The sequence below is a fragment of the Capsicum annuum genome, chromosome 12 (assembly GCF_002878395.1).
Source record: "Capsicum annuum cultivar UCD-10X-F1 chromosome 12, UCD10Xv1.1, whole genome shotgun sequence".
Taxonomy (NCBI): Eukaryota; Viridiplantae; Streptophyta; class Magnoliopsida; order Solanales; family Solanaceae; genus Capsicum; species Capsicum annuum.
In genome coordinates this window covers 230,020,607-230,031,777 of record NC_061122.1, presented here as the reverse complement: position 1 = coordinate 230,031,777, position 11,171 = coordinate 230,020,607, and the positions used below count along the sequence as shown (strand labels likewise).

The following is an 11,171-nucleotide window of genomic DNA, read 5'->3' as shown; positions in this document are numbered from 1 at the left end:
TCCCTAAAATATTTAATGCTGAATTAGTGGTAAAATCTTGGGAGAATGAGAAGGAATTGGTTCACTTTTCACCTTTTTATTATGCTAACGATGATAATTAATTAGGATTGTATTAGTGAATAATGTTTTCTAAACGTAGTTGTGATCTTAATTATCTAATTACTGCCTTGATCTGTTTGTTTTTCTTTAATTCGTGTAATATTTTGTTATGTTGGAGAGACAAATATTTCTTGATCTTTAATCAAAGATTTCGTATTTCAGTTTTCAATAAGAGTTTCTATTGTTAGGGGGCGATTTCTTTTCTAATGTATTACTTTTGGCAGGAATTAAAATTTAGTCAATTTCATACAGGATGAAAATAAGAAAAGAAAATTTCACACGAATTTAAATTTAATCTATCTCAATGAATCATTTTTTATCTTCATTCTCGAAAGGGAACGAGAAAGTGGTCTTATGGAGGGAGGGGAGGAAAAAGGTTTGAGCCTACCTATCCTGATTTATGTTGCTCGGACTTTTTGAAATATGTCGACGGATATGTGTTGGATTCTTTAAAAACAATGTATTTTTAAATGATTCGATATGAATGTGAAAACTTTATTTGAAGAATCCGTACGACTTAGATTTCGATAGAACCCCATAAAAGAGTATTGCAGTATGCTACGTTATCTAATAAAGTATGATAAAAATAAAATAAAAATGTAAAATTTATGATTTCAAAATTTTAGTCGTTTTAAGTATAATGAAATTTAGGAAAACTTGAATGAACGGAACTTAAAATTTTCCAAAATGATTTTGAGAGAAAGAAGAGAAGTAACCTGTTAATTAATCTTCGAGTTCAGGTATTTATACGATATAAAAATACTCTTAAAATGATATGATACTTGTTTTTAATAAAGTTTACATGATTTCTTCTTCTTTTTTTTTCGAAAATCCTATTGTTAGGGTATTACTAAATCTTATATATATATATATATATATATATATCTTCTTTTATTTTAATCTATCAATATGAGACTTTGTTTGCATGCTCAACAATCTTTCCTTCAATTTTAGTTTTATATGATGCATCACCTCATCACGAGCTTATTCAGAGATTAATTGCTTGTTGATATCGTTTAAATTACACCTCCTAAAAGGTATAATGCAGTCGTTGATCAAATATAGAATCCAACAAAGGTTGAGATCGAATTCATAGGAATAGGACGAATATTTGTCAAGACTTGTTGATGAAGTCGGAAAAGTGCAGAAGTAAATGGAGAGTTTTGTAAGAACAGTAGTATTGAGAGATAGAAGAAAAATGTTCAGTGGCATCAATGTAAACTGCAGCATTTAGTAGAGTTAGTTAGTGGAGTTAGTTAGTGCAGTTAGTGGAGTTGATATTGACAGTTGTAGATGAGGTGTCAAGAGGATAGTGGAGGTTGTAGATATTTATAAATAGCATTGTATAGTCAGTAAACAAACACTTTTTTCTCTGAGTGAAATTAGAATACTTCTCTCAAATTTTGTTCTTTTGCTGAATTCTTCCTTTCCTCAATTCGTTTATCCGTTGATGACCAGAGATTGAAGATGTTTTCAACATGGTATCAGAGCGGGAATGCTAATGGCTCAACTCATAATTTCATAACAACTTATGCAGATTCTCTGTTCGAACTTCGTCTTTGTGAATTTTCTGTTCAATTCTTTCAGTTTGACATCAATGGCGATAGGCGAGGAAACTAGAAGTAGAATCACAACAACAATTGTTATTGATACTCATCATCCTCTGTATTTGCATGCATGTGATACACCAGGTAGCTCACTCGTCTCTTTTCAGCTTACTGGTCCTAAAAACTACGCATTATGGAGCAGATTAATGAGAATAAGGCTTTTAGGTAAAAGTAAAATGGGATTCGTTGATGGACGATACACGAAGGGCAAATTTGATCTTTCATTGCATGATTTATGGGAAAAGGTAAATGTGATTGTTCTCTCATAGATCATGAGCTCAGTCTCTAAGGATTTACTTAGTTGTATTGCATATGCTTTGAGTGCAAGGACCACTTGGAGTGATTTGAAGGAGATATTTGATAAGGAAAATGGATCTAGAATGATTCAATTACATCGAGAAATTTCAACCCTTGAACAACGAACTCAGTCTATTTCCATCTATTTTACTAAGTTGAAAGATCTATGGGTGGAATTTGATTCACTTGTACCTTGTCCTAGATGTGAATGCCCAGAATCAAGGAAATATGTTGAACATTATCAGTACCAACGACTTTTGCAGTTTTTGACAGGTTTGAATGAGACCTATTCCCAGGCTAGAAGCCAAATATTAATAATGGTGCCTATTCCAAATATAAATAAAGCATATGCATATGCTACCTTGTCAGAGGAATCTTGGGAGAATTACTTCTAAAGGAGAAGGTTCTGATAGTGTATCTCTGTTTAGTTACAAAGGGAATCACGGTGAAGATGTTCAACCTAGACCTCCTGGCCTATCTGGAAAAGGAAGCTTTGGAGGAAAGAAGGATCAGTTAATTTGTGACTACTTCAAATGGAAGGGACATACAAAGGATCACTGCTACAAGTTCCATGGATATCCTTCAGACTATAAGTAAAGGAGAAACAATGGTTATAATTCTGGAAAACATCCACAATTTGCTACAAATGTTGGTTTCACGCCAGCTGGTTGATCAAGTTCAGCATAATAAGCAAAACCAACCATACAATGCAGTTCAAGGGGGCGCAATGATGTTTACTCTGGAGAAATATGATCAAATCTTGAAGATGATTCACAAAAAGGTACCTATGGATTCAAAAAAGCATATAACAGGTATGCCTCATATTTTCTTGGCTACTAACAGTAATACTTTTAGAAGGTGGATAGTAGCCTCAGGGGCTACTAATCACATGGTTTATGACAAAGATATATTGAATGGAATTAGACAGATTACTAAGGATAACACAAAAAAAGTATTTCTACCAGACGGTAGTACATTAGATGTAACTAATATTGGAAATTTTAGACTGAATAATGGTGTGATAATGTCAAGGGTGTACTTTGCATACTAGAGTTTAAACACACTCTCTTATCAGTATCTAAGCTAACCAGAGATTTGAAGTGCTCTGTCACTTTCTTTCCTGATCTTTGTTTTATGCAGGACCTTCACAATGGAATAGTGAAGGGGATTGGTACAGAGTTTGCTGGTTTATACAATATTCAGATTCCTGCGAATAACAACAATAAAGTAGCACTTGCCCAGACCCAAGAGAAAAAGAATAATACAGTTCATCACATAGCTACCAAGGTAATAAACAAAGAAGAATTGAAGCAGAAGATAAGCATGGACATATGGTTTTGAAGACTTGGTCATGTGCCTAATAAAGTTCTTAAGAAGATTTCAACAATAAGATTCAGCAATGATTGTAATAGTAATCAAAATTGCAATGTGTGTCTACTAGTTAGACAAACTAGGACACCATTTCCCACCAGTACTAACAGATGTAGTAAAGTCTTTCACACAATACATGGTGATGTCTAGGGACCTTATAGAGTTACTAGTCAAGATGGTTACAGACTTGTATTTGCATGTTGAGGTTTAAGAGTGATATGGTTGTTTTACTAAGACAATTCTTGGCACTAATAAAGACACAGTTTCATGCCCATGTGCAGATTTTTAGAAGTGATAATGGGACTGAATTTCTCAATTCCAATTGTATTGAATTGTTTCATTCTTTAGGTATAATCCATCAAAGGTCTTGTGTTCACACACCCCAACAAAATAGGGTGGTGGAGAGAAAACACAGGCATATTTTAGAAGTGGCAAGAGCTATTAGATTGCAAGGATTTCTACCTCTTAAATTTTGGAGTGAATATTATCAACATGCTACCCTTATATGTACTTTCAGGTATATTACCTTTTGAAAAGCCTCATGGCAGGGCTCCATCTCTACAAAATCTTAAAATCATTGGATGTTTGTGTTTTGCTATATCAGTATATGAGAGTGTTGAGTTCTCTTCCAAATCAGTTGCAGCTGTGATGATGGGGTATTCTTCCATCCACAAAGGATACAGATTATACAATTTGCTCATTGATATTTTTTTTTTGTAAGCAAGGATGTTCATTTTAGAGAGGATTGTTTTTCTTTTCAATTGCTAAAAAAGAAGAAGTTGCAGCTATTTCCAAATGGTGTTTCATCATCATTGGATGTTTCCAGTAATGTGTTGCCCCTAGTTTCTATTGATATTATGCCTCACATGCATGATGGACCTCAATTTGGACCTGCATTTGATGATGTTGAACCAAGTGCACATATAACACCTCCTGATGTTGTTGAGCCTGTTATTTTTTAGGAACCACCTCATATCCCTGTGACCAGGATGTCCACTAGACTTAAGACTACACCTAGTTGGATGCAAGAGTACATATGTGGGAAGCCTAAGCAGTCCAACTCTTCTGCAAATTCTTGTCTATATCTTATGCAGTCACATTTGTCTCATGCAAACTTGCTCTCTCATATCAAGCATTTTTATCCAAGATCACAGAAATTAGAGTACCTCAATCTTATTCAGAAGTTGTACAAGATCCTTTATGGATTGAGGCCATGAATCTGGAATTAGTTGTACTTTAAGACAATCATACCGGGTCAGTTGTAGATCTACCACCTAGTAAGACCCCTATTGGATATAAATGGGTATATAAGGTGAAGTATAGAGCCGATGAAGAGGTAGAAAGGTATAAGGCTCGGCTTATTGCTAAGGAATACAACCAAAAGGAGGGCCTAGATTGCTAAGATACCTTTTCACCTGTTGTAGAAATGATTACATCAGGTTAGTGCTTGCCTTAGCAGCTTTTAATCAGTGGTGTTTTCATCAAATGGATGTTTTTAATGCTTTCCTTCAAGGTGATTTGGTTGAAGAAGTTTACATGGTTCAGCCTCAGGGATTTGTTAGTTCAAGGGGGATAGTAACCAAAAAGTTTGCAGACTACACAAATCCCTTTATGGGCTTAAACAAGCCTCAAGAAAATGGAACTTGAAGCTTGTAGAAGCTCTAACCAGTTTTGGCTTCATACAAAGTCATTTTGACTATTCTTTATTCGCAAAGAAAGTTGATGCCAAGATAGTAATCATTTAAGTATATGTTGATGACCTTGTGATAACTGGTAATGATCATGGACTAATCCAAGATACTAAGACAACATTACAAGAAAAGTTTAAGATTTAAGACCTGGGGGAGATGAAGTATTTTCTTGGCATTAAAGTGGCAAGATCACAAAGAGGATTTTAATGAACCGGAGGAAGTTTTCTTTAGAATTGATCACAAAGTTAGGAATGTCAAGATCAAAACCTGTAGCTACACCTATGGAATGCAACCAGAAGCTTACCACAATTGAGCACTATGAATATGTAGGAGAAACAAGTGATGCAACATTAGATGACCCAGGACCATATCAAACACTTGTTGGGAAACTGTTATATCTCACTGTGACTAGGCCAGATATAAGATTTGTTGTGCATGTACTAAGTCAATTTATGCAGTGTTCGAAAAGATCTCATATGGATGCAATATACAGAGTGCTGAGATACATCAAAATTGAACCAGATTGGGAATTCTGCTAAGCTCAGAAAAGGCAATCAAGTTGAGCGATTTTGTGATGCAGATTGGGTTGCATGCCCAAACTCTAGAAGATCTATTATTAGATATGTGATGAAGTTGGGAAAATCTTTAATTTCCTGGAAAGCAAAGAAGCAAAGTACGGGTTCAAAGAGTTCTGCAGAAGTAGAGTATAGAAGTATGGCTGTAACAGTATTAGAAGTGTTATGGCTAGTAGGTGTGTGCAAGGAGTTGAATGTGGACATTGATACTCCAGTGGAATTGTATAGTGACAGCAAGGCTGCAATCCAAATGGCTGCAAATCCCATTTTTCATGAGCGAACAAAACATATGGAGATAGACTTACACTTCATCAGAGAAAGAATATATGATAGGACTATTAAAACTAGACATATAATGTCAAAGGATCAAGAGGCAGATTTGTTCACCAAGGCACTAAGTAGGATGCAACACACTTATCTCCTAAATAAGCTAGGTGTGTTAAATTTATTCACACTACCTAGCTTGAGGGGGAGTATTGAGAGATAGAAGAAAAATGTTCAATGGCATTAATGTAAATTGCAGTATTCAGTAGAGTTAGTGCAGTTAGTGGTAATTAGAAAATGTTAGTGGAGTTGATATTGACAGCTGTAGATGAGGTGGCAAGAGGATATTGGAGGTTGTAGATATTTATAAATAGCATTGTATAGTCAGTAAACAAACACTTTTTTCTCTGAATGAAATTAGAATACTTCTCTCAAATTTTGTTCTTTCATTGAATTCTTCCTTTCCTCAATTCGTTTATCCATTGATGACCAGAGATTGAAGGTTTTTTCAACAAGTAGTAATAGTAACAATGCTTGGACACTTTAGGCTTAAATCAATATGAGACGATCACTAGGATTGTGTTTACCCTGACTTCTAACTCCGTAGACTTATCGTGCTCGTCAAACTATCTCGATGTCTTGCATGCAGGATCTAACAAGTCATGTCTTACCAATCGACTCTCAACACTATTTGGTGAATTTCACTCAACTCCTCTCGATCTCAGAGTGTCATTTTATTACTAACCCCTTTCCTGAATTCCAAATTAACTATCTCCTCTCGGTTTCAAGTTAATTAGATGAAGGTTGGTAGCTTCAAATTACTATTGCGGCCTTCTTTTCCTAATATCAACCTCTCTCTCGAGTTAGTATCGAATACATACATGCAAGAACTCCAATCAAGAAAGATTTTATGCTTCGTCTACTTCGTTATTCCATCAGGATTTCTACAACCATAGTTATGGGGTTTAGTAACTCATGATTGTAAGAAAGCACATCTAATTCATAATTGAAAGCATATTAATGATCTCATAAAGATTAAGAATGAAAATCGATATTTCAAATTAATATCAAACCCTAAAAGTCAAGAACGAGAATTCCAAGATCTAAGTGTATCTTAGAACTCAATATAATTTGTAAGTATGTAAAGTGCGCCAACTAATGATAAAACATCAATGGGGTATTTATAGGTTAGATGAGAAAACCTAAAAATCCTATCCAAAATAAAATACAAAAATAATGTTGGCATCAACCTATACGACCCTACTTCCGGGTTGTAGGTAATACCAACTGGTCCTAGGTGGGTTCGTAGGTTTCAGAGGAAATCAGCAGCTTTCAAAATCCTACTTACAAGGGGTACCAATGAGGCCGTAGGTACCACTTACGCCTTGTAAGCAAGTCTTCGTAGGTCTCAGAGAAAAAATCATCTTTCAGAAACTCCAGTCTGCTACTTACGAACCCAACCTACGGTCCGTAGGTGGTCTCGTAAGTAGCCTTCTGCTGCACTTAATCATTTTTTTCTCCCTTTCTGCTCCAGACCCTGTTTTCCTACAAACCCAACATAAAAACACATCACATCTAACAAAAAGTCCTAAATACTTGCATAATTTTCTTGTTTTAAGCATCGAAATTGTCGTGAAACCTTGGCACATCACTTGTCTCACAGAAGCAGATCTATAGTGTTTGAACCCCACCTGCTATCATAGATTCGGTAAATATATTAATAAATAGAATATGTAAATAAAATATTATAGATGAGAACCCATAAACAAAAAGAAGATTCACTTGATGGCATGGAATGGACCCTTGAATTGTTTATTTCCATGAACATAGGATCGATCCATGCTGGGATGTTGTCATTTTTATTATATTGTTACATATTAGTTTATTTTAATGGGAACCCACAACTCTGAAATCCTAGATCCACCTCTACTCTCGCATCAACTGAGTATAATGACCTCCAAACCTAGTAAATCAGTCTGTTGAAGATACAAAAATACTAAGCCTGGATTTCACGCCATCACTTATCATCTTCATATTCGTCTCACCAACTTATTGACTCTGCGATTAATTTTGAATAAAATAATTTAAAAATACTTTTAAGATACATAGTGTGATATTATCTATTTTAAATTAAATTCATACGATTATTAAAAGGGAAAATTACTCGGATTAGCTATTATTGGACTTTTATTATCACTTAAAGCCTAATTTTCAGTTAATTACAATTCATAACCCCCTCTTGCCTATTAGTTATTCCTAATTACAATTCATAGTCTTTCTTATGTATTTTCTCTCTTTTTCTATTTTCTATTATTATCTTCTTCTTTTTTTTTTCTTTTTTTTCAGTTTTTTTTCTTCAGTTTTTCTTTACCTTTTTTTGTTGTTTTCTCTTTATTTTTTATTTTTCACTTTTTTCTTTTTATTTTTTATTCATTTTTTTCTTTTTCTTTTTTTTCCTTTTCATTTTTTTTTTGTATTTTTTCTCTATTTTTCATTACTCTCCTTTTTTTTGTATTTTTTTCTCCTTCATTTTTTTCTCTCATTTTTCTCTTTCTTTTTTTTTTTCTTTTCAATTTTTCTCCTTCTTTTCATTTGTGTGAACTAGAAAACACAAATACAAGTGCAAACTATAAAATACAAATACAAATGTGAATTTTAACATACAAATACAAATGTGAACTATAACATACAAATACAAGTGCAAACTATAAAATACAAATTCAAATGCGAACTGTAACATATAAATACAAGTGTGAACTATAAAATACAACTACAAATGCGAACTATAACATATAGAAATACAAGTGTGAACTATCATTTGTATTTTTTAATTATTGAAAAGGAACGATTCATTTTCTTTCTACGAATACTTGTTTGTATTTATTAATACTGGTTGTATTTATCTATACAAATAAATACAACTTAAATTTTTATACAAATACAATAAATTTGTAAAATCATTTATTTCATTTGTTTGTCATAGTATTTGTATTAAGTGATATTTGTTTATTTACAAATATGAATGATAATTTTGATATACAAATACAAAATGGTACATTTGTATCAAATGATACATTACATATTTATATAACCGTTAGAATCACGAAAATACAATTAATGCATTTACTTGTTTGTATACAAATACAAATAATAAATTGTACATAGTCACGACTAAATACAGTATGCAATCAGCTTACAAATACAAATACAAATACAAAGTAATTTCTTAAAAATAGAAAGGTAATCAAGAAAATAAAATACAAATACAAGTATAATCCAAATATAATCTAAATATACAAACACAATAAAAGCATAATATAAATATAATCCAATATAATATAATATGCAATTAGTTATAAAATACAAATATAAAATAGTTCTTTAAAATACAAGAGCGAATTATATAAAATATAAATGATGGCGCTAACTAACAAATACAAATACACGTGCGAACAATTAAATACAAATACAAATGCGAACTATAAAATATGAATACAAGTGCAAATTTTAAAATACAAACACAAATACAGTTGTATCAATAAATACAAAGATATAAATGACGGCATGACTACAAATACGATAAACAATTGTGGTATTTACGTTATCATCCATGACTTGTGCTTGACTAGTCATATTTTTTGAAAATACAAAAAATATAAAATAAAACAAAAAAAAATGATAAAGAAAATAAGTACAAAAAAGACAATAAAAAAGAAATGAAAGAAGAAAAGAAAGAGAAATAGAGGTTAGAGATTAAAGAGAGAAAAAATAAAAAAAAATAAAAAAAAAAAAAGAAAGAAATGAAAAAAATAAAAGTAGGAAAAAATAGAAAAAAGAAGAAGAAGAAACGGGAAAAACACAAAAAATAAAAAAAGATAAAAAAGGATAATGGTAGTGTTAAGTAAGAAAATATTCAGTTCAACGAGATAAGCATGATTGGGATTTTTTTTTCTTTTTAAAAATTGAATTCTATTTTTGGCGCAACTAAATAGGAACTGTATTCATATTTTATATGAGTACATACTATCTGTAAAATCGAATACAGCGGGCATAAATCGAATACAATAGCTATAAATAATAATTATGTAAAATGTGACCATGAAATGTGAGTTTTATAGCAAAATGATGCTATTATTTAAAGATCCCCTTATTAAAAATCATTATATTTTATTTATAGCCTCTTTTTTATTGAACGATCAGTGTGAAACCTTATTTGCGATTAAAAACTTCTATAAAAACTGTAACCAAATTGATATTGTAATTACATATTAATTAATGTCATTAGATTCAATATTTGCTTCTAACTTTTAGTGAAACAAGAAAAGCTAAGTATTCTTAATACTTCCTCCATCCATTTTACTCGTTTCAAATTTCCTAATTTGATTTTTCATTTTACTTGTCATTTTTTACTAAACACAACAAGTCAATCTTTTTTCTTTTTTTACCCTTAGTATTGATTGTTTTATCTCCAAATTAAAATGTAAACATCATTTAATAGGAGTACTATGGTAAAATAGTCGTGATATTAATTATTTTTTTAATTAATGTGCAATATCAAATTGGGATGAGTAAAATGAGACGGAGGAAGTAAGAAATTATTAATGATCACAATCATTTAACAACTAATTATCTAGTAATACGAGAATAAGACAACTAATTACATAATTAGTTTAATTACATGTGATTAGCGCTAATGACTAGTAAAAACTTAATTACCAATATAACACTAGGTTAAAGCCTATATATAGGGCCTTTAATCAAGCAATAAAATGTACACACGCACAACTAATTAACTCTTCTTCTTAACAATCAAATTGTTAATTAGTAATTAACATAGCTAAGATGTGCCTATCTCACAAGGTTTCTTTTGTTTTTGGTATTCTCATTGTGGCAATGGCTGGTCAGTAATTTCATTATCCTTTAGTCTCTTTGTAATATTCCTAGGTCGCTCTTTTTTACTTCTCATAATTTTTATATTAAAGTCAAACGAAATAAACTTTGACTAATATTTTGATATGTACTTTTAATCATATTGAAAAAGAAAGGCGTAATTTCTAAATTTCGAGAACAATTAGCTTTACAGTTTCATTTTACTATAAGGATATTTTTCATGTTTTCTTGCAAAATAAGTTATTTTTCTTGCTTGTCTTTTGGTGTTTGATAAGAATGAATATTGTACCAATTGATTATAATTTTAGGGAAGAACACTATAGCGTGGGGTGGGGTGGGTGAGGTTGGGTAAGGTGTGGTCAAAGGACCATGGTTGT

General features: G+C 31.9%; 1 protein-coding gene across 1 annotated transcript in view; it reads left to right on the top strand.

Moving 5' to 3' along the window:
- Positions 1–2,600, top strand: part of LOC107850345 — a 5,564-nt gene extending 2,964 nt beyond the window's left edge. Inside the window, exons 4-6 of the mRNA XM_047401754.1 lie at positions 1,486–1,580; positions 1,687–1,951; positions 2,373–2,600. Coding sequence (XP_047257710.1) covers positions 1,486–1,580; positions 1,687–1,951; positions 2,373–2,600 — 588 coding nt within the window. The remainder of the gene's footprint in view (positions 1–1,485; positions 1,581–1,686; positions 1,952–2,372) is intronic.
- Positions 2,601–11,171: the final 8,571 nt, after the last annotated feature.